At 43.7% G+C, this 24,569-nt stretch overlaps 1 protein-coding gene and 1 long non-coding RNA gene across 2 annotated transcripts in view; both read right to left on the minus strand.

Moving 5' to 3' along the window:
* Nucleotides 1-1,180: 1,180 nt before the first annotated feature.
* On the minus strand, nt 1,181-19,786 carry LOC115835483. The gene is made up of 4 exons (XR_004030466.1): nt 19,636-19,786; nt 18,379-18,518; nt 17,643-17,732; nt 1,181-5,233 (listed from the first exon to the last, which is right to left on the minus strand). It is a non-coding gene; the product is annotated as an uncharacterized LOC115835483 (long non-coding RNA).
* A 3,468-nt stretch (nt 19,787-23,254) lies between these two features.
* CHP1 (calcineurin like EF-hand protein 1) overlaps nt 23,255-24,569 on the minus strand; it is a 46,324-nt gene continuing 45,009 nt past the window's right edge. The window contains exon 7 of the mRNA XM_003266747.4: nt 23,255-24,431. Within this exon, the coding sequence (XP_003266795.1) occupies nt 24,378-24,431 (54 nt within the window). The 3' untranslated portion in view covers nt 23,255-24,377. The remainder of the gene's footprint in view (nt 24,432-24,569) is intronic.

The following is a 24,569-nucleotide window of genomic DNA, read 5'->3' on the forward strand; positions in this document are numbered from 1 at the left end:
GTAGACCCAGTCTTTTCAGGGATAGTCAAGGTGCTAAAAGGCCAAGACAGAAACGGAGTGAAGTCACCCTAGTTCCACTATTATATTCTGATGTGGGCTGTGCGGTTCCTCAGATCAAGAAAGAAACTAGTTTGCTGGGTTCTCCTTGATAAAGAATAAGCAGTCACAGGCCATAGGACACATCTATATTAGACAACGTTTCACACCTTGCCCACCTAAACATATTCACTGGCTATTCCTTTCAGTCCTTCTGCTTTGCATCTTTAAATCCTAACTCCCTAATCATAAGCATGAGAGAAATCCAGCTTATCTATGTTCTTGGGAGTTTTTTTAAAACATTAAACTCACAAACTTCTCTCCCTTTAAAAAAAATGTACCCAGGAAACCAATGGAGAAAGATGAGGAGACAAAGCAGAAAGCATACCATTCTACAAAATAAATGCCTGTTGCTAAAACATCGTAAGCAAAAAACCCACAGAGCGGCTTCAGTGGGACTGTAGTACATTTGTTTCCAGGTTAAACACTATAAAGGTTTAATTTCAACAGCTCTAACCCTCTGATTTTGGAAATAAACAGGGTCTTTAACCTTTAACTTACAAAAAAGTTGATTATTTCTCACATAAAGATACATTCATATACATTCATACTGTTCTAAAACAAAGTACCTTTCATATGCTCTTTATCCAGAACATTTTTTCCTTTTGTGCAGTTTTTTTGTTTTTTAGTTTAGTTGTTTTTTTTTTTTTTTTTTTTTTGAGGTGGAGTCTCACTGTCACCAGGCTGGAGTACAGTGGTGTGATCTCAGCTCACTGCAACCTCCGCCTCCCAGGTTTAAGCGATTCTCCTGCCTCAGCCTCCCGAGTAGCTGGGATTACAGACATGTGCAACCATGCCCAGCTAATTTTTGTATTTTTAGTAGAGATGGCGTTTCACCATGTTGGCCAGGATGGTCTTGATCTCTTGACCTTGTGATCCGCCCGCCTTGGCCTCCCAAAGTGCTGGGATTATAGGCGTGAGCCACCGCACCTGGCCTTTGTGCAACTCTTGGTTGCAGAGCCCCACAAACTCAAGTAGTATCACTTATTCTATTGTACAACCTTGCTAATGCAAATTACTATACATGCACAAACTTACTGCTACTAAAATTCTACCTCTTGAAAATTGCTATTCATTTTATGGCTTTTTTTTTTTGCAACAGGAAATATCCTTTCCTATATACTGTGCTATTCTGTATTCATTACCTTTTCAGTTTTTGTTTTTTTTTTTAATTTAAATGCTTTTCAGTAATGGACTCTCCCAGGCACTGAACTACTTAAGCCAAGAGTATAACTACTTCAAATACACTGTGAGAATCTAAACTTGGGTCTCTGGAGATCTGCTGCCAGAGTCTACTTGTTCTAACCTGTGTATGCACAAGATACACCACATTATAATAGTTTTGCATTTGCTATCATATATTAGTTATGTAGAATCTGTGTCAGCAAATGCTGGACTCTCCCTAATACTGAAATTTAAAAATCACCTCAGAAAACTGCCACTTCTAAGTTCTCAAGGCAGCTTTTAGAGGTAGGAATTCCTTCTCTACAGAAAGCTATCTTATTCTTTCAGAACAAAACAACTGTTTTATTTCCACAAGTAAAGTAGATAAAAGTGAAAGCTGTCTGAGGCTTACTATACCGAAGAGAAAGAGTCTACTTACTATGTAGCAACCTAGGTAGGTGCCGCCCAGCTACATATCCAGTTCTCATGAAAAGGTCTGAAAATCCCATCAATAGACAATTCAGCACATTTGGAAATAGGAAGAGCCCTAACAAATAATTGAATACTCCAAATTACTGAGTGTTTGCACACAGCATGCTGCAAACAGGAAATGTAAATGGTCTGCAGATTAGAAAAGCACTCACTGAAGCAATTAATAGCATCTCCATAAGACATGCAAAATGTAATTTCTTGACATACAAGGAGTAGGAGAATAATGAACCTAAAAGACATGCCATGTTAAGAAATGAAAAGAGCAGGCCGGGTGGATTACTTGAGGTCAGGAGTTTGAGACCAGCCTGGCCAACATGGCAAACCCCGTCTTTACTAAAAATACAAAAATTAGCTGCGTGTGGTGGCGCGTGCCTGTAGTCCCAGCTACTCGGGAGGCTGGGGCACAAGAATCGCTTGAACTCAAGAGGCAGAGGTTGCAGTGAGCAAAGATTGTGCCACTGCACTCCAGCCTGGGTGACAGAGTGAGACTCTATCTCCCCCACAACCCCCAAAAAAGAGCAAAGCAGAATAATTAAATGCGGTCTCATTTTGACTTGAGGTTTCATAAGACACAAAGACAGCTGGTTTCCAGATACCTTATGGAAAGCTGAAATGTCCTCAAACATAGTATCTCAGATTTTGACCCCACATTTCTATTCATAAATGAGTCTTTTGGGCCTTAATCTCTTTTCCCCAGGGAGAATATAACAGCTTTAGACATTATGGAAAAAGAAAAGGTTTCGATTTTCCACTTTTTACACTATTTGTTATTATCAATAATTCATCCTGAAGTTTAAAATCACTAGGCTCATGCACTAACCCCTAACATGGCACTACAATATGCTACCGAGCACTAATGCTTACAAAACTATACACATCTCAAAATGGAAGACATTGGTGATTTTGTTGTTCTTAAACAACTTGTAACATTTGTCCACAAGTATTAAAATATACATATATATATATTTCTATTGCACATATCCCGGTTTTAACTTTTCAAAAGAAAAACTGCCAGCTAACGTGGATGAGCAAGGGAAAGGAAGGAAGCATGGCTACAAATGGACATACAGTCCTGCCAGAAAATTATAGCTTTTTCTGTCAAGGGGACCAAAATAGACAAGAAAAAAATGTAGATGTGTTAAGTAAACACTGGGCAACTACAGCTGGAATATATCCATTTTGTTAAATGCATCTGGTCTGAACCATGGAAGATAAAATTTCAAGAGCATTAAACACTGGTTCTCTCAACTGTGGAATGAAAAAAATATAAAGCATATAGAGACGCTGAGTCTGATAGCTATTCAAACAAGTGGGCCAGAGCTGGTTTCAGTGGTGCCAAAAGTACAGGTACTCTACCCCCTGCCAAATGATCCTACCAAAAAAGATGCCAGAAGTACACAGAGAAGATGGGTTGACACCTGGAAGATGTCTCCATTCTCCACGATATGACATTTTCAACATACTAGTGGAACCCATATATGTAGGCTCCATTCTGTCTTGAACAATTCCAAAATATTAAAGAAAAACATCAGGAAGTCAGTAGATTACTTAAGAGAAAAATCTGAGTTACTTTTAACCAAAGTGATTTCTACTATGCTTTTATCATTCAGTAGCTGCCCTCAAAAAAAGAAATATTTTATATATAATATGTAATTATTTTACTGAAAGTATTTTTTACCCATTTCAAATGGGTTGATTGACCAATCTCACTAATAATAAGAGTGCTCAACATTTCCCATTTTGGGCTTTTTATCACTCTCATATTTTGGTGAATCTTCCCTAAGTTCCCAGCATCACAGCATTCATGGACCTGAGTAAACATTCCAGAAAACACAGAGATATTCCAATACTCTCTGTTCTTAATTTCATCTAATTAGTTTTAAAATTTATTCTCTACTCACAAGAAGCATAAATAAAGATTTCACTCTTATATAAAGACCTGAAAATACATACAATGGTCCTCTGCTGATTTGGAAGTAAGGACTGTTTTCTATGACAGTCTGTTATTTATAATGTATAACTGTTGTGGGGAAAAAAGAAAATCCATTTCTTATTGTAATTATTTTTCTTATTTGAGGTTTCTTTTCCACGATGACCCAACCACAAGTTTGGGAACATTGCTTCTGAGGCCCATTCTCTGATGAGAAAGTTCAGTCCCAACTGGGGAAAGTACCTGAGTCCCAGCCTTTTCAGCCTAACATTATACCTAATATCTAGAGTAAGAAATCAGGTTGAGCGTGATTACAGGTGCGTGCCTGTAATCCTAGCTACTTGGGAGGCGGAGGCAGGAGAATCACTTGAACCTGGGTGGGACAGACTGCAGTGAGTAGAGATCATGCCAGTCACTCCAGCCTGGGCAACAGAGAGAGACTCTGCCTCAAAAAGTAAATAAATAAAAAAACAAAAATCAAACATCCAAGTATCCACCTTGGGTTGCGGGAAGAGTTAATCTTATGCGTTTACAAAAAAATGTAACTATATAATGTGAAACACCATAAAGTCAGATGGCACTGCATGAGGCATTTTTGCTTCTTTTTCTTAAGGAAATGGAGTTACATGGAAAATTCTCTCATCCTCCCCCCACTGCCCCCGACTCCTCTATGTCCAAAGTTTTTTTTTTTATTTTTCTGAGACGGAGTCTCACTCTGTCGCCCAGGCTGGAGTGCAGTGGTGCAATCTCAGTTCACTGCAACCTCCGCCTCCCAGGTTCAAGCAATTCTCCTGCCTCAGCCTCCCGAGTAGCTGGGATTACAGGCATGTACCACCACGCCCGGCTAATTTTCTATTTTTAGTAGAGATGGGGTTTGTCCATGTTGGTCAGGCTGGTCTCAAACTCCCAACCTCAGGTGATTCGCCTGCCTTGGCCTCCCAAAGTGTTGAGATTACAGGCGTGAGCCACCGCACCCGGCCTAGGTTTTTGTTTAAAATTGGGCCTTTGTTCCTATTCAGTAAATCTATGTCACAGGATGAGCCAGGATTTAAATATACAAATACAAATTTTTAGTATCTTTCATGTCAAATTAGAAACACATATTTGGAATTTACTGCTGCAGTCTCAACTGTGCTTATGGTAGTGGCTGAAACTGGAAGACATTTTTTTTAAACCCTGAAGTCATCCATACTTGCTACTTCTTTAGTCTTCTTGCTTGGAATGAAAAGTATTCACAAATACCACCACCTAAGCACCTGTTTCAAATGAAACTCAGCCTTCAGCTTGCAAAATGATGTCTTTATAATTAAGCAAACAGGAGAAGACCCATGCGAGTTGCTTCTTTCTTCCTGGAGATGTTAGCAGGATAACTGGAATCCTAGGAGCTCCTCTGTGTTGAATTTGAGAGGCAGAACAAAAAGAAAAGTGGCCTTTTCCATTCCAAATCATGGAGGTAATGTGTAGAGAAGTGATAGCCACATTTCAAGAATAGGGAAAGTAACTGGGTAAAAGAAGCAGGACTACCCACTCTAGGAGACAACACAGAGACACCTAGAAATACAAAATAAAAACCGAAAGATTAGGACAGGTACTTCTGCATAAGCTGACTCAAAACAATATCTAAAATATAAAGAAAAGAATAGGCCGGGTACAGTGGCTCACATCTGTAAACCCAGCACTTTGGGAAGCCGAGGCGGGTGGATCACGAGGTCCGGAGTTCAAGACCAGCCTGGCCAACATGGTGAAACCCCATCTCTACTAAAGATACAAAAATTAGCTGGGCGTGGTAACGGGTGCCTGTAGTCCCAGCTACTCAGGAAGCCGAGGCAGGAGAATCACTTGAACCCGGCAGGCAGAGATTTCAGTGAGCCAAGATTGCATCACTGCACTCCAGCCCAGGCAACAGAACGTGACTCCGTCTCAAACAAAAAAAAAAAAAGAAAAGAATATTTTGGATTACATATTATCTAAAAGAAAATGACCAAACATAACACCAAGTTCAGTACTGTTATCAGAAAAGCAGTAATAGCCAGAAAAAAAAATACAAGCATGATACAAAAAAAGCTGGATTTATACAAGCATGATACAAAAAACTTTTTTGCATATAAAACATTTTTTTTTGTTTTGTTTTTGTTCTTTTTTTGAGACAGAATCTTACTCTGCTGCCCAGGCTGGAGTGCAGTGCTGTGATCTCAGCTCATTGCAACCTCTGCCCCCTGGGTTCAAGTGATTCTCCTGCCTTAGCCTCCTGAGTAGCTGGGATTACAGGCATGTACAACCATACCCGGCTAATTTTTGTATTTTTAGTAGAAACGGGGTTTCACCATGTTGGCCAGGCTGGGTTCAAACTCCTGACCTCAAGTGATCCACTTGCCTCAGCCTCCCAAAGTACTGGGATTACAGGCATGAGCCACTGGGCCTGGCCACATTTGTGTTTTAAAGTAGCACTGAGCCAGGTGCAGCAGCTCACACCTGTAATCCCAGCACTTTAGGGAGGCTGAGGCAGAGGATCCCTTGAGCCCAGGAATTGGAGACCAGCCTGGGCAACACAGCAAGACCCCACTCTACAAAAAATAAAAAATTAGCAGGGCGTGGTGGTGCCTTCTTGTGGTCCCAGCTACTTTGGAGGAGGCTGAAGCAGGAGGATCGCTTGAGCCCTGGAGGTTGAGGTTGCAGTGAGCCATGATTGCACCACTGCACTCAGCCTGGGCAACAGAGTGAGACTCTGTCTCCAAAAAATAAAAATGAAAAATAAGGTAGCACTGTATTAGTTGGGCGTGGTGGCGGGTGCCTGTAATCTCAGCTATTCAGGAGGCTAAGGCAGGAGAATCACTTGAACCTGGAGGCGGAGGTTGCAGTGAGCCGAGATTGTGCCACTGCTCACCAGCCTGGGTGACAAGAGTGAGACTCTGTCTGAAAAAATTTTTTAAAAAGTACATCAAGTTCATTGCTGCTAAGTGTAAAAACTGTTAAATTTGCAAAAAGAAGTTAGACACAAAAGGGCAAATATTGTATAATTCCACTTACATGAGATACTGACAATAGTCAAATTCATACAGATTTAGAGTAGAGAGGTTACCAGGGGCTGTGGGAGGGGAGATGGGGAGATTAATGAGTACTGAGTTTGTTTGAAATGATGAAAAAATTCTAGAGATAATGGTAACACTTATACAACAACGTGGAATATACTTAATGCCAATAAACTGTACACTGTAAAATGTTTAAGAGTTTTGTTATGTATGCTCTACAATAATAAATACATCACAGATGCCCGTCAAAGGCTTAAATGATTTTAGTTTACAAAAATGGCCAATAGCTATTCGCTAACTAGTCTTTCTAGCCCACTATTTTCAGTCTGTCATATACATTAAAAAATACCTCAACTGTAAATTGAACCTAAATAACCTCTTCTGGTTGAAGATAGGGTTCTTATTCAAAGTCTAGGAAAGCCAAATGTATATTAATCCAGAATCAAATCAGGAGGAAAAATAGTGCAGAATTTGCACTTGTTGCAAAAGCAGCATGGAAGAAGATAAAGTAAAGATCCACAGGTATACCTTTAGAACCCTATGAGCAGCAGGGCTGCTTCATTACAGAGGCTCACTTGAAACCCAGGAGGTGGAGGTTGCAGTAAGCTAAGATAGCACCATTGCCCTCCAGACTAGCAACAGAGCAAGATTCTGTCTCAAAAAAAAAAAAAGTGTATGTAAAAAAAATGCACACCTTGGCCGGGTGCGGTGGCTCACACCTGTAATCCCAGCTCTTTGGGTGGACAAGCTGGGAGGATCACGAGGTCAGGAGTTCAAGACCAACCTGGCCAACATGGTGAAACCCCTGTCTCTATCAAAAATACAAAAACTAGCCAGGCGAGGTGACAGGCGCCTGTAATCCCAGCTACTTGGGAGGCTGAGGCATGAGAATTGCTTGAATCCGGGAGCTGGAGGTTGCAGTGAGCCGAGATCAGGCCACTTGCACTCCAGCCTGGGTGACAGAGCAAGACACCGTCTGGATGGGGGAGGAAGCACACCTTGAACATATATAAACTTTGTCCCCCAAAAATCTATATCTTAATATTAGATAGTAACATTAGCAAATCATAAGCTTACATTCTCTTCAAAATGCCCAATTTCATATCTCAGACATGACTATTCAATTTATACACTCTTACACACAGGTATATATGTGTGTGTATCATTAACGGCAGGATATAACTAACCCATTTGAGGATGGCTGTCTGGGCACAGTGGCTCACACCTATAATCCCAGCACTTTGGGAGGCTGAGGCGGGGGAAGATTGCTTGAGCCCACGAGTTCGAGACTAGCCTGGCAATATACTGAGATTCCTTCTCTACAAAAACTGAAAAAATTAGCAAGTACGGTGGCATGTGCCTGTAGTCCCGACTACCCAGGAGGCTGAAGTGGGAGAATCGCTTGAGCCCAGGAGGCGAAGTTGTAGTGAGCTGAAACTGTGCCACTGCACTCCAGCCTGGGCGACAGTGAGACCCTGTCTCAAAACAAACAACAACATGGCCGGGCGCGGTGGCTCACGCTTGTAATCCCAGCACTTTGGGAGGCCGAGGGGGGCGGATCACGAGGTCAGGAGATCGAGACCACGGTGAAACCCCGTCTCTACTAAAAAATACAAAAAATTAGCCGGGCGTGGTGGCGGGCGCCTGTAGTCCCAGCTACTCGGAGAGGCTGAGGCAGGAGAATGGCGTGAACCCGGGAGGCGGAGCTTGCGGTGAGCCGAGATCGCGCCACTGCACTCCAGCCTGGGGGACAAAGACTCCGTCTCAAAAAAGAAAAAAATAAAAAATAAAAAGAACTAAGCCGGGCGTGGTGGCGGGCGCCTGTAGTCCCAGCTACTCGGAGAGGCTGAGGCAGGAGAATGGCGTGAACCCGGGAGGCGGAGCTTGCAGTGAGCCGAGACTGCGCCACTGCACTCCAGCCTGGGCGACAGAGCAAGACTCCGTCTCAAAAAAAAAAAAAAAACAAAAACCCAGAATGGCTGAATAAATAGCAGCTTAGTGTAGGCCGGGCGCGGTGGCTCAAGCCTGTAATCCCAGCACCTTGGGAGGCTGAGGCGGGCGGATCACGAGGTCAGGAGATCGAGACCATCCTGGCTAACACGGTGAAACCCCGTCTCTACTAAATATACAAAAAATTAGCCGGGTGTGTTGGCGGGCGCCTGTAGTCCCAGCTACTCGGGAGGCTGAGGCAGGAGAATGGCGTGAACCCGGGAGGCGGAGCTTGCAGTGAGCCGAGCGAGCCACTGCACTCCAGCCTGGGGGACAGAGCAAGACTCCGTCTCAAAAAAAAAAACAAAAAACAAAAACAAAAACAAACAACAACAAAACCCAGAATGGCTGAATAAATAGCAGCTTAGTGTAAAAGCCTAAATTCATGACCTTCAATTCCTCATAAGATCTGCACCCTGATCTCTTCTGACCATAGCTCCATCATGGGCTCTAACCACAATGGACTCTGCTCTTTCTGAAACGTTAGGCATGCTCCTTACAGCCTTTGTAGTGGGTGTTCCCACACTGGGAAGACTCTTCCCCCAGGTATCTGCATAACTAAGTTCCCTTGCATGTCTCTAAATATCATTTCTTCAATGAGGCCTACCTTGGGCCCCTATATAAACCTGTATCTTCCCCTCATCCTACACATAGATACTCTCCCAACATTACCCTTTATCCTGCTCTACTTTTCCCTTTATCCATAGCACGTGACACTATCTAGGAACTTACAAGAGGTACTTATTTCATTTCTCACTTACTGTTTTGTCTAAAATGTAAGATCCACTGGAAGGATCATGTTTTGTTCACTGATGAATTACAAGCACCCAGAATAGCATGTGACCCATGGTAAGCACTTGATGAAAATTTGTTGAATAGGTTGTGCGCGGTGGCTCACGCCTGTAATCCTAGCACTTTGGGAGGCCAAGGTGGGTGGATCACCTGAGGTCAGGAGTTCGAGATCAGTCTGGCCAATATGGCAAAACCCCATCTCTACTAAAAATACAAAAATTAGCCAGGCATGGTGGCATATGCCTGTAGTCCCAGTTATTTGGGAGGCTAAGGCAGGAGGACAACTTGAGTCCAAGGGGCAGATGTTGCAGTGAGACGAGATCACACCACTGCATTCCAACCTGCGTGACAGAGCAAGACTTTATCTTAAAAAAAAAAAAAAATTAAAAATTAAAAAAAGAAAATTTGTTGAATACAATAGTAGGGCTCTTAAATGCTTAGCCAACATGAACTAAAAATATAATTAGACACAATCTAGAAAACCCAGTTTTTTTTTTTTTTTTTTTTTTTTGAGACAGAGTCTCGCTCTCTCACCCAGGCTGGAGTGCAGTGGCGCGATCTCGGCTCACTGCAACCTCTGCCTCCCGGGTTCAAGCAATTCTCCTGCCTCAGCCTCCTGAGTAGCTGGGATTACAGGTGCCTGCCACTATGCTAATTTTTTTTATTTTTAATTTTTTTGTATTTTTAGTAGAGATAGGGTTTCACGATGTTGACCAGGCTGGTCTCGAACTCCTGACCTTTTTTTTTGTATTGTTAGTAGTGATAAGGTTTCACGTTGACCAGGCTGGTCTCGAACTCCTGACCTCGTGATTCACCCACCTTGGCCTGCCAAAGTGGTGGGGTTACAGGCGCGAGCTACCATGCCCAGCTGCTGAAAATCTAGTTTTCTAGATTTATCAACTGCAACTATACAACGGATATACAAAACTTACAAATAAATTTACAAATTTCCCCTAAAGTTGGCCTCACATTAGGTACTTTCAAGTGGCTGAAGTTACTCACTTGCTTACTAGTGCTGATTATACAAAGTAACTTTCTACTAAAAAACCTGACTTATTGGGAGGATCGAAAAGGAGAACAAAAATTTTATGTGGACACCTTAGGTAAGCTAGCTTGTGAGCCAATGATTTTCTGTGCTAGCCAGCCTCCAAAATAGCCACCAGCGATTGGTGCCTCCTGGTATTCAGGCCTTTTTACAGTGTCCTCCAACAATGAATCAGGGTTAATCTATGTGAGTGTTGTATAATAGAGACTTTGACTGCCCTTTGTTCCTGGAAAGGATACTCTAAATCCTTGGAATTGGGAGTAAATAAGCCAGTGGAAATTAAATAATACACTCCTAAACTAGTAAGTCAAAAAATAAATCAAAAAGGAAATTACAAAGTACCTTGAGACAAATGAAAACATAACAAAAACTTATGGGATGTGGTGAAAGCAATGCTAAGAGGGAAATTTATAGCTGTAAATGCTCACATTAAAATAGACCTCAGCCAGCAGTGGTGGCACATGCCTGTAGTCCCAGCTACTCAGGAGGCTAAGGTGGGAGGATCACTTGAGGCCAGGAGTGCGAGGCTGCAGTGTGCCATGATCACACCTGAGAAAAGCCACTGAACTCCAGCCTAGGTAACAGAGCGAGACCTTGTTTCTAAAAAGTTGGCCAGGCACAGTGTCTCACACCTGTAATCCCAGCACTTTGGGAGGCCAAGGCAATCAGATCACTTGAAGTCAGGAGTTTGAGACCAACCTGAGGAAAACCCACCTCTACTAAAAATACAAAAATTATCTGGGCATGGTGGCTCATACCTGTAATTCCAGCTACTCGGGAGGCTGAGGCAGGAGAATTGCTTGAACCCGGGAGGCAGAGGTTGCAGTGATGAGATTGCACCACTGCACTCTGGCCTGGGCGAGGGTGAAACTCCGTCTCAAAAAAAAAGTAAAAAGACCTCAAATCAACCAACCTAACTTTAAAGGAACTAAAAACAATAGAGAAAACCAATGAAATCAAAAGCTGGTTCTAAGAGGGTCATGGGAATCTCCAAATCTGTAGCCATCTGGTAGAAAATGCAGATGGCTGGGGGTACCTCCGAAGTACAGCTGGCATCTGAAGTGAGGACAGTCTTGTTGAGGACCATGCCCTTTGACCTGTGAGGTCTATGCTAATTCTTGGGTGGTGTCAGAAATGTATTGCCATGGCCAGGCTTGGTGGCTCACGCCTGTAATCCCAGCACTTTAGGAGGCCAAGGCGGGCAGATCACGAGGTCAGGAGGTCGAGACCAACCTGGCGAACACAGTGAAACCCCGTCCCTACTAAAAGTACAAAAAATTAGCCAGGCGTGGTGGCGGACGCCTTGTAGTCCCAGCTACCCGGGAGGGTGAGGCAGGAGAATGACATGAACCCGGGAGGTGGAGCTTGCAGTGAGATGATTGTGCCACTGCACTCCAGCCTGGGGAACAAAGCGAGACTCCGTGTCCAAAAAAAAAAAAAAGAAAAAAAAGAAATGTATTGCCATGTACCACTTGATATCAGAATACTGACCAACAGAACAAGGAGGAAGTGACAGTGAGTGACTTCTGTGGCAAAGTCAGAGAGTAGACTATGGCTTTGCCTTGTTCTCTTAGATTGCTTGTTTAGGGAGAAGCCAGCCACCATATAAAGGTACTCACACAGCCCTGAAAGAGGCCTACATTGGGAGGAAATGAAATTTCCCCCTAAACAGCATGAATGTGCCAGCCATGTAAATGTGTCACCACAGAACTCCATCAGACTTCAAGCTTTTTTTTTTTTTTTTTTTTTTTGAGGAGTCTTGCTCTGTCGCCCAGGCTGGACAGTAGCACGCGATCTCTGCTCACTGCAAGCTCCGCCTCCCAGGTTCATGCCATTCTCCTGCCTCAGCCTCCCCAGTAGCTGGGATTACAGGCACCCACCACCACACCTGGCTAATTTTTGTGTGTGTGTTTTTAGTAGAGACAGGGTTTCACCATGTTAGCCAGGATGGTCTCGATCTCCTGAGCTTGTGATCCGCCTGCCTTGGCCTCCCAAAGTACTGGGATTACAGGCATGAGCCACCGCGCTCAGCCAGACTTCAAGCTTTTAAGAGACCCTAAGCCAGAACCTCCCCAGAGCTAAGCTATTCCCAAATTCTTGAGAGACGTAATACATATTTGTTGTTTTAATCCACTATGTTTTGGGTTGTTATACAGCAATAATATACTTTGCTTCCTCTAAGGACAGAGAGGATGATGTATCCCGGGAGTTAGTGCCCCTTTTTTACTTTGCTATGTAAATAGGGAATTTAGAATATATTTCACAAAACACAATGAATACTATTATCACTATCAATCAAATTAAGTTTATAAGTGTCATATTAAAAAAAAAAAACCTTCCTAGCTGGGCGTGGTGGCAGGTGCCTGTAATCCTAACTACTCAGGAGGCTGATGCAGGAGAATCACTTGAACCCTGGAGGCGGAGGTTGCAGCAAGCACCAATGTACTCTAGCCTGGGCAAGAGTGAGACTCTGTCTCAAAAAAATAAACAATTAAAAAAAAAAAAAAAAAAAACTTACCAGGCGCGGTGGCCCAAGCCTGTAATCCTAGCACTCTGGGAGGCTGAGGGGGGTGGATCACCTGAGGTCAGGTGTTGGAGTCCAGCCTGGCCAACATGGCAAAACTCAGTCTCTAATAAAAATACAAAAATTAGCTGGGTGTGGTAGCAGACACCTATAATCCCAGGTACGAGAGAGGCTGAGGCAGGCTTGAACCTGGGGGGTGGAGGTTGCAGCGAGCTGAGATCGTGCCACTTCACTCCAGCCAGGGCAAAAGAGCGAAACAAACAAACAACAACAACAAAAAAAACTTGCTGGGCTAGGTGCTCAATTTCTGCCCCCTATATAGGGATATACTATACTTTATTAATGTAAAATTGTTGCTTGAGCAAAAATTTGTCATTTATCAAATATTTATTCAGTGCTTCCTTTCTTTGAAAATTCTAAACTATTTATGTGAATAAATAACGCACGAGATAAGGTAAAATAGGGTAAACAGTGTTTCTTGCATATCCTTTTAGGAATATTCTATGGCTACAGAACATCTCTAGAGACATTTCCCACAAATGAAAGCACACTATATATTGTTCTGTACCTTGTTTTTTCTGTTAATATATCTTAGAGACCATTCCATATCAAAGCACCAGTTTGTAAGTAAAGTACTACCTTTGATGTACTTTATTTACATCAGTTCTCTACACTATATATATTTTTCCTGAGACAGAGTGTTGCTTTGTCGCCCAGGCAGTGGTGCAATCTCAGTTCACTGCAACCTCTACCTCCCAGGTCCAAGCAATTCTCCTGCCTCAGCCTCCAGAGTAGCTGAGACTACAGGCATGCACCACTATGCCCGGCTAATTTTTGTATTTTTAGTAAAGACACGGTTTCACAATGTTGGCCAGGCTCATCTTCAACTCCTGACCTCAAAGAACCCACCCGCCTTGGCCTCCCAAAGTGCTGGGATTACAGGTGTGAGCTAACACACCCAGCCTACAGATGGATATTTAGATTACTATAAATATTGTGCTATACCAATGTCAAGCTTCTATTACTGTCTACTTGGACTTAAAGCTGTAAATCCAAGTGGTAAGGCCTTCTTCACTCTAAAGGGCATTTTGTCTCATCAGTTTTTATTCCCTTTCTTACTACTGATATATATATATATATCAATCATATAATCATATATACACACACATATATACATATACATACAAAGATTGTTTTTTCAATGTTTTTATTGTGATAAAATACACATAAAATTCATCATATTAACCCTTTCGAGTATACAATTCAGTAGTATTAAGTACATTCATACTGCTGTGCAACCATCACCGTAATCCATCTCCAGGACTCATTTCTTCTTCCCAAACTGAAACCTTGTACACATTACACAGTAATTCCCTCTCGCTGCCCTTCCTGCAACGCCTGGCAACCATCATTCTACTTTCTGTCTCTGTAATTCTGATGCTGCCCAAGCTGGGGTGCAGTGGCTATTCACAGGCACAATCAGTGTACTGCAGCCTTGAACTTCTGGCCTCAAGCAATCCTACTACCTCAGTTTCCAGAGTAGCTGGGACTACATACAAGGTTTCAATCCTTGAAGCAGTTGTACACTGAATGGTTTTCACATAAATAATCAAGGTATAAGTAGGTGTTAATGGGATGAACTGTGTCCTCCCAATATTCGTATGTTAAAAGTCCTAGCCCCTACTACCTCATACTGTGACCTTATTTGGTAATAGAGTCATTGCAGATGTCAACAGCTAAGATGAGGTCATAACAGAGCAGGAGGGACCCCAATCCAATATGACTAGTGTCCTTGTATTAGGACTCAGATACACACACAGGAAGAACTTCATGTGAAGACTGGAGTTATGCTGCCACAAGTTAAGGAACCACAAGAAATTAGAAGGACTGGACATTTTTTTTTTTTTTTTTTTTCAGTGCATTCAGAGGGATGGCCCTGCCAACACTTTGGTTTTAGACATGTGACCTTTATTTAGAACTATGAAACAATTTCTGTTATTCTAAGCTACCCAGTTTGTGGTGCTTTGTTACAGCAGGCCTAGGAAACGAAAACTAACACAGTAGGTATGAAGCCTATTTTGCAGATATAATGTCACTGTCAATTAAGAAAGGACATACTGGCCAGGCGGGGTGGCTCACACCTCCAATCTCAGCACTTTGGGAGGCCGAGGTGGGTGGATCACGAGGTCAGGAGTTCAAGACGGGCCTGCCCGATATGGTGAAACCCCATCTGTACTAAAAATACAAAAATTAGCTGGGTGTGGTGGCAGGTGCCTATAATGTCAGCTACTCAGGAGGCTGAGGCAGGAGAATCGCTTGAACCCAGGAGGCGGAGGTTGCAGTGAGCCGAGATTGCGCCATTGCACTTCAGCCTGGGCAACAAGAGCAAAACTCTGTCTCAAAAAAAAAAAATTAAATATATTCTAAAATTTGCCTGGTTTAAGAGAAAAATGAATTATTATTCACTGTTCATGGGAGTGTAGATCGGAACAGCCACTATGGAAAAACAGTATGGAAATTTTTTTTTTGAGATGGAGTCTCACTCTGTAGCCCAGGCTGGAGTGCAGTGGCGCGATCTCGGCTCATGGCAACCTCCGCCTCCCAGGTGCAAGGGATTGTCCTGCCACAGCCTCCTGAGTAGCCAGGATTACAGGCATGAGCCACCGTGCCCAGCTGAGAAGTTTCTAAAGAAATTAAAAATGGAACCACCACATAACCCAGCACTCCCTCTTCTGGGCATATAACCAAAAAACATGAAATCATTTCATAAAGATGTCTGCACTCCTATGTTCAGTGGAACATTATTCACAATAGCCAAGATACGGAAACAACCTAACTGTCCATCATCAATGGATGAATGGATAAACTGTAGAAACTACAGTGCGTATATATGATGGAATATGTTACTCAGCCCTAAAAAAGAATGAGATCTTGGCCAGGCGCAGTGGCATATGCCTGTAATACCAGCACTTTGGGATGAAGTCAGGAGTTTGAGACCCGCCTGGCCAACATGATGAAATCCTGTCTCTACTAAAAAAATACAAAAATTAACCAGCATGGTGGCACACACCTTTAATCCTGGCTACTTGGGAGGCAGAGGCAAAAGAAACGCTTGAATTAGGGAGGCAGAGGTTGCAGTGAGCCGAGATAGCACCACTGCACTCCGGCCTGAGTGCAGTGACAGAGCAAGTGCTGAGACAGCAAGACTGTCTCAAAAAAAACAAAAAAAAAACAAAAAAAAAATTTTTTTGCCATTTGTCACAGCATAGATGAGTCAGGAGGACTGAAAGAAAAACATTGCACAGTCTCATTTACATGTGAAATTTTTTTAAAAAATCAAATATACAGAGTTAGAGAAAAACAGTGATGGGGGAGTTAGTAAAGGAAGAGATATAGGTCAGAGGATACAAAGGAACAGTTATGTAGGCTGAACAAGTCTAACGATCTAATGTACAACATGACAACTATAGGTAATAAAATCGTACTGTCAACAGGATCCATGCTAAATGAGATTTTAGCTGTTGCCACAAAAACAAAATAACTATGTGAGACATTGGATGTTAATTTATTTCACTGTAGAAACCTTTTTACTATCTATATGTATCCCATAATACCATGTTGTATACCTGAAAAATACACAAAATTTATTTAAATAAAACCACCCAGTAACATTTATTTTTTTTTAATTGTTATTTTTGTTTGAGATGGAGTCTGTCTCTGTCGCCCAGGCTGGAGCGCAGTGGCACAATCTCGGCTTGCTGCAGCCTCCGCCTCCCAAGTTCAAGCAATTCTCCTGCCTCAGTCTCCCAAGTAGCTGGGATTACAGGCGCGTGCCACCACACCTAATTTTTATATTTTTTGTAGAGATGGGGTTCCCCCATGTGGCCCAGGCTGGTCTCAAACTCCTGACCTCAAGTGATCTGCCCACCTCGGCCTCCCAAACTGCTGGGATTACAGGCTTGAGCCACCGGGCCAGGCCTATTTTTTAATCATTTGATTTCCCTCAATCTAATTAAATATGTGTCTGTTTTCTTTAGACAGTAAAAATTATTGGTAGTTTGAGCAAATGATTAAGATTACTCCTTTTTATTTAATTCATTTCTTTTGTTGAAAAATAAAAGATTTGGCCGGGCGCGGTGGCTCACGCCTGTAATCCCAGCACTTTGGGAGGCCCAGGTGGGTGTATCACGAGGTGAGGAGATCGAGACCATCCCGGCTAACACGGTAAAACCCCGTCTCTACTAAAAAATACAAAACATTAGCCAGGCATCGTGGTGGGTGCCTGTAGTCCCAGCTACTTGGGAGGCTGAGGCAGGAGAATGGCGTGAACCCAGGAGGCGGAGCTTGCAGTGAACAGAGATCGCGCCACTGCACTCCAGCCTGGGCAACAGAGCGAGACTCCCTCTCAAAAAAAAAAAAAAAAAAAAAGAAAAAGAAAAAATTTAACTTAAATTTCAATAGCTTACAGGCATTTTTCATGTTCATCTTCTGCTGAAGCTAACGGCTTATTGTTCCACTTCTACGTACCTGTTTTCAAGCTGCTTAAACAGTATTTGGAACGATTAGCCCACAATTACTTACTTGCCAAGTCCTGAGTTCAGAATTTTGTTTCTGAGACGAATATAAAAGCACCTAAAGGTCAAGGAAAATTTTCTTCCTGTGATAAGGAACCTAAAAAGAAAAAGAACATTAAGGATATAGCCCTCACTGGTGCTAGTAATTTTAGTATACAATATTACTCAAACAGACAAGCTATTGTTAAAAAAATCAGTATCATTAAACTATTCAAAAGGAACAGTAAGAAAGCAGTTACTCTCTACCTGCACTGGCATTAATTTTAAAAAGATGTCAAGTCTTGGAGCAGTGATTCTCAAGCTTTTATGGAACACTGTCCCCTTTGAGAATCCGATACTATGGACCTTCTTCTTCCCACAAAAATGTATAATTGTGCATAAAATTTCCAGTAGTTTATGGACCCCTACTTAAGACCTTTGTGTCAGGCCTCTGAGCCCAAGCCTGCACGTATATATCCAGATGGTCTGAAGCAACAGAATAATCACAAAAGAAGTGAAAATGGCCGGTTCCTGCCTTAACTGATGACATTACCTTGTGAAACTCCATCTCCTGGCTCAGAAGCACCCCCACTGAGAACCTGTGACCCCCCACCCCTGCCCGCAAGAGCACAACCCCCTTTGACTGTAATTTTCCACTACCAACCCAAATGCTATAAAACTGCCCACCCCTAACTCCCTTTGCTGACTCCTTTTTGGACTCAGCCCGCCTGCACCCAGGTGAAATAAATAGATTTAATACTCACACAAAGCCTGTTTGGTGGTCTCTTCGCACGGACGCGCGTGACACTTGGCTTTGGTGTAGATGACCACTCCCTTCTGTAAGGTAGGGAGGAAGAATGTTCGGTTAGTTCCTTCCTCTGGCCGATCTCTTTTTTTTCTTCTCCTGGATGAGACAAAGACAAAAAAACAAAAAATAAACTGACAGAGCGACAAAAAAGGTCGCATATAAAAGTCCTTCTGTGTTATTTTTCAGCTCTAGCAAATCCAGGGTCAACAAAGAACATACCCAAAAACATTCATTGGTCTAATGGTGTGTCCATTGGAACTGAACTTAACTAATGTGCCAGTTTTAAACAGGCCACACCAATTTAGAAACCTAGTAACAGGAACTTTCCTATAATTTTAACTTAGAGACCGGATGAGGGGTTACAACAATCCAAATTACAAAAAGAGGCAACCCGTTTAGTCAAAGGAGAACCGAATACCAAATGCCTCACAGTGTTGACACTGTGCAACCCCACCACTTTACACAAACTACGTTCTAATAACATTTCCCTATCATTCTGTCTCTATAAAAACAATAGTGTACACTGAACTCCTGTACTTCTGGGTCGGAAACCAAAAACGGTGAATTCTATCAAGACCCTGGCATCAGCCAAAATTAATGCGCCATTAGAATGTTATCAGGGCAACAGTGCCAGAACCGCTTACTCAGATCATAAAAGTTTGGGAGGTGGGAGCGGGAGCGGACGGATTTAGTAAAAGTTGCACCAGGATGTCCGCGATAAACACACGCGAATGCAATTCCCAAGGGGAACCTGTTACAAGTCTCAAGGTCAACGGGCGGGGGACACAAAATACTCAGAGCCACAACAGGCCTCAACTGATACCGCTGACGGGCAAAGAGGGGGCACGAATTCCTAAGGCGAGAGATATAAGTAAATCAATAAAACAAAGATATTCTTCGAAAAATAAATCGATGGCAGAAGCAGCGGCTGCCAGATACAGCCCCGTGTGGGTGCAAGCAGAAAGCACAAAGGTGGCTAAAGGCACGGCACTGGGAAGGACCGAGGCGGGCTGAGGGGTGGGCCGTGCAACACACCCAGAAGGCGGGTGCCGGCCGCCCTGGAGCCGCCAAGGTTGGAACCCCCGCCCGGCCGAGGCCGAGGCCGGCTGCCTGCAACTCGCAGGTTCCTGCGCGCTTCCGTACCGGGCCCGGCTGGGCCACGCTACCTCCTCGGCGCCTGCTCTTCCCACCGTCACTGGCCTTCTCGGCTCACCTCGCACGGTCCAACAGAAGCATTCGACCTTCCGGGGGCTGCCCGCCCCCGGCCCAGAGGCCAGTTTACAGCGGCACGCCTTACTCCGCCATCTTCGCAGCTTCTCAAGGCGGCCAACCCTGCGGTGAGCCGTTCCCACAAGCCCCGCCCCCGCCACTGCGGCTGAGTGCTGATTGGGCATCGTTTTGCTCGCGCGCGCTCTCCTTGCGTCGTAGGTTGGTTGGAATGCACGTCAAATCAATAGCACTCGCCCTACTCTTTCGATCCGGATTGGGTCCCAGAATTGAGGTAACACGGAGAAATGGTTTTGTAATTCAATTATTAAGAATGTAAAATTTCCGCCGTAGAAGCTGTACCACGTAGTAAGATAGTGTGGCTGGGCCGCGTGACTATTTTAAGCCACTGTTAGGTTAAACTGTAGTACTAATAATTTCATTCTCAGGCCCGAGGGTTTTTTTTTTTGTTTTTTGAGACAGTCTCACTGTCGCCCAGGCTGGAGTGCAGTGGCACGATATTGACTCACTGCAACCTCCGCCTCCCGGGTTTAAACGATTCTCCTGCCTCAGCCCCTCAAGTAGCTGGGACTACAGGCGCATGCTACCATGCCCAGCTAATTTTTGTATTTTTAGTAGAGACGAGATTTCATTACGTTGGCCAGACTGGTCTCGAACTCCTGACCTCAGGTGATCCACCCGCCTCGGTCTCCCGAAGTGCTGGGATTACAGGCATGAGCCACCGCGCCCAGGCTTTTAATTCTGGGGTAGCACAACACCTAGGGAAAATATTTAATGGTTCCAGTTTGTCTCTGTCTTTGACTCTTAAAGGGCCCAAACGTTGTCCAGCTGTTTACAGCTTTAGTCAATACAGGAGAGAAGGATTCGTTACTTTTCTGAGGGCCTTCCTGCATAGAGGAAACCTGCTATAACTGGCAGTTTTGTTGTTTGCTACACCCAATTGTAGGGCATCCTTTCTAATGCATCATTTCCCAGAGGTGCAGGTGTCAGACCTCTGAGCCCAAGCTAAGCCGTCATATCCCCTGTGACCTGCAGGTGTACATCTAGATGGCCTGAAGCAACTGAAGATCCACAAAGAAGTGAAAATAGCCTTAACTGATGACATTCCACCATTGTGATTTGTTTCTGCCCCACCCTAACTGATCAATGTACTTTGTAATCTCCCCACCCTTAAGAAGGTTCTTTGTAATTCTCCCTACCCTTGAGAATGTACTTAGTGAGATCCACCCCCTGCCCGCAAAACATTGCTCCTAACTCCACCACCTATCCCAAAACCTGTAAGAACTAATGATAATCCCACCACCCTTTGCTGATTGTCTTTTCGGACTCAGCCTGCCTGCACCCAGGTGAAATAAACAGCCTTGCTGCTCACACAAAGCCTGTTTGATGGTCTCTTCACACGGACGCGTGAGACAGCAGGGAGGGTATACATAGGGTGGCTCCTCTTCGGGGTTATGACAAGTGGGGTCCGGCGTAGGCAGTGTAGGTTCACCGTGCTTGCCAAACACTGAGAGGGCTGTCATCTGGGTGGATTCTTAGAAATGCAGATTCCTGGCGGTGGCACACGGCTGTAATCCCAGCACTTTTGGTGGCTGAGGCGGGTGGATCAGGTGAGGTCAGGAGTTCAAGACCAGCCTGGCCAACATGGTGAAACCCCCATCTCTACCAAAAATACAAACATTAGCCAGGTGTGGTGGCACGTGCCTGTAATCCCAGCTACTCAGGAGGCTGAGGCAGGAGAATTGCTTGAACCTGGGAGGCGGAGGTTGCAGTGAGCCAAGACCATGCCATTACACTCCAGCCTGGGCAAAAGTGAGACTTGATCTCAAAAAAGAAACGAAAAGAAAAAGCCATGTAAAACCAGAGTATGTCACCACTGAGGCTGCACATGAATGAGGAGGTGGGCAACTTAAGGAATGGACATATACTGGATTTTTAGGCTTTTTCTATATTTAAGGAGTCAGGGAGTCAAGAATAGAAATTGTGTCTTAGCTGGAATGAATGGGAAGTGGCCACGGCTGACAAAACCGTGTTGAGGCCAAAAGTGCTGGCCCCTCGATGAATGTTTCCACCTCATATGTCCAGGCAGCAGCAGAGTAGACTGCAGCTGACAGTACAGACATAAACTTGAGTAAGGGAGACACTGTGATTTCAAACTTGAAGGGACTAAGTTACATAAAATTCTCGTAAAATAGACAAAAGTTATTTTGTTTCAACCACAAGTATTTACTGATGGATCGAAGATACAATTTTAATGGAACAGTAAGGCACAACTGTGGATTAAAACACTTTGCTATACAGCCAAAAGGGGGGAAAAGCTATAACCTTAGGAACTTTATGCCAATCAAGAAGCCTCTAAAGTACCTCTCTAATAGATCAGTATCAGACATTCTTCCCTTTTACATAATTCCTATATTACATCACTTAATCATAAAGTCTGACTGATACTTCATAAAGAATTCCTCATTCATTTATATTTGAGCCATCCAGCCTGGCTACTCCCCTGTTCTCTACCCTTTTCCATCACTTTGCAGTGGTATTTTTTAGCAATCTCCTTCCTAAAGAATTACCTACACACATCTTCAATAGTTTTCCAAAGCAAGGAAACAAGAAGCAAGCAATGAGTCAGAAAGTCAGCCAAGGGCAGATGTGTGGATAAATACACTCATAGAGACATACATTAGGATAGCAACAGCCTGATTCACTTAAGTCTAAACTAAGCTGACTTGGCAGAAAAGTTGCTGTGGCTCACTCAAAGACCTGTAATGCCACCTTAGGTTGTGCTACTAGTGCCAGACCTCTTGTTTTTATGGGATTAGCAGTGGTCTAAACAAGGAGCCAGGGAGCTAATATAACCAGGCAGCTAATGATACAACAGTCAATGCTTTGGACATGTATTTGGAGCAGACTATGGCTTCCATCATTAACATTTGCCAAGTGTAAAATTCATAAAGAATTTTGTGGCTGAGCACAGTGGCTCATGCCTGTAATCCCAGCACGTTGGGAGTCCGAGGCAGGAGGATCACCTGAGGTCAGGAGTTCAAGACCAACCTGGCCAACATGGTGAAACTCCCTCTCTACTAAAAATGCAAAAATTACCCAGGTATGGTGGCACAAGTCTGTAATCCCAGCTACTTGGGAGGCTGAGGTGGAAGAACTGTTTGAACCCAGGAGGCAGAGGTTGCAGTGAGCCAAGATCACGCCACTGCACTCCAGCCTGGGCGACAGAGTAAGACTCCATCTCAAAAAAAAAAAGAATTTTGTGCAAAATTTCAAGACACTAAGAAAACAAACAATCTTTAAATATTTTGGACTGGGGCCAGGCGTGGTGGCTCACACCTGTAATCCCAGCACTTTGGGAGGCTGAGGCAGGCGGATCACGAGGTCAGGAGTTTGAGACCAGCCTAGCCAACATGGTGAAACCCTGTCTCCACTAAAAATACAAAAAATTAGCCGGGCATGGTGGTGCGCACCTGTAATCCCAGCTACTTGGGAGGCTGAGGCAGGAGAATCGCTTAAACCCAGGAGGCTGAGGTTGCAGTGAGTGATCACACCATTGCATTCCAGCCTGGGTGACAGAGCAAGACTCTGTCTCAAAAATATATATATATATATTTGGACTGGGATATTAGGCACTTCTGTAACACGAATCTTTCTACTTGGAAATGTGAAGTGGAAAACATTCCAGTGCACATAACACTGAGGCATAAACCATGCTACAAAGGTGTGAATGCATGAGGCTTTATAGGGTGTCCAGCCTCCTTGTTAAAAAAACCCATGAGAAAGTCCCTAGGCATATTGTCAGAGCAGCCATTCTGGTGGTAACGGTGTCCCCAAACTAAGCAAACCTGTAAGCATACTGCTGTTTTTTGAACAGTCAACACTGCACTAACAAGAGGAGCCACATAGGTACAAAGTTGAGAATCAGAGGCCAGAGGTAGAGTGATGTGGGCAAGCAACCTAGAAGACTTGACTCCATACCTCTCACCAAGGCCACCTTTCAAAAAGGGTATCTCCACCCAGCAGCCTTTGATGACAGAGCAGAGTGCAGAGGATGGTCTCATACTTCTGAGAGAAGTGTTGGTTACCAAAAAGCTCCTGGAGAGGCAACATCCCAGAGGCCCATTTAATAATGAAGGTAAATAAAAACTGCCAGACCCCTGAACTATCCTGCCAAGTCAGAAATACATATATAGGGCATAGCTTGTGGTGTCAAGTAGAACAGAGGAGATTTTGAGGCTTAATGAAAAGCAGAAAGACTGCCAGAGTAAGTGAACAGTATGTTGGATGACAGGGAAGTAGGAAGCAAAGAACATATAAAAAGGATGAAGAAGCATGCTGGCAGACTCGCTGGAGGGAAGGCAGCAGGGCTACAGTCTACATCTGGTGAAAGAGCTTTGCTGGCTTGTTCTCGGCATGATTGCCTCTGTCACTTTCTCAGACTGGATGGATGTGTGGCATTCAGCAGCAGAATGGGGAAGATGATATTTATAAATGAAGAACTAGTGAATGGATACTGAACAGAAATATATAGGGTGTACCATTCTGTAATGCCCTGTTTATACACCAAAGGCAGGTTTGTGTTGACAGAACATATTTGGGGTTGTCATGCAACAGCAGTAGTACTTTGGGAGAAGGGAAATGAGGGGTGGAGGTGGAGTTGGTGGAAGGAGGACTTTCAAGTTCCAGTTCTTAAATACTAGACCGCAAGGAACAGTTTGGTCTCCTTTAGTGAAGAAATCGGATGCTCATTTTCTGTTCTACATCCACCTTCTCCAAAACCTGGGGGAGAAAACCAGTAACAGTTACAAAGGTTATGAAGGTTACAACACTCCCAAGCTCTTATCTGAGTAATGTTTTCCCCCCTTCCTCCTGTGCAGTAAAATGTAACTTTTTTTTTTTTTTTTGAGACGGAGTCTC

Source organism: Nomascus leucogenys, chromosome 6, assembly GCF_006542625.1.
Source record: "Nomascus leucogenys isolate Asia chromosome 6, Asia_NLE_v1, whole genome shotgun sequence".
Classification (NCBI taxonomy): Eukaryota; Metazoa; Chordata; class Mammalia; order Primates; family Hylobatidae; genus Nomascus; species Nomascus leucogenys.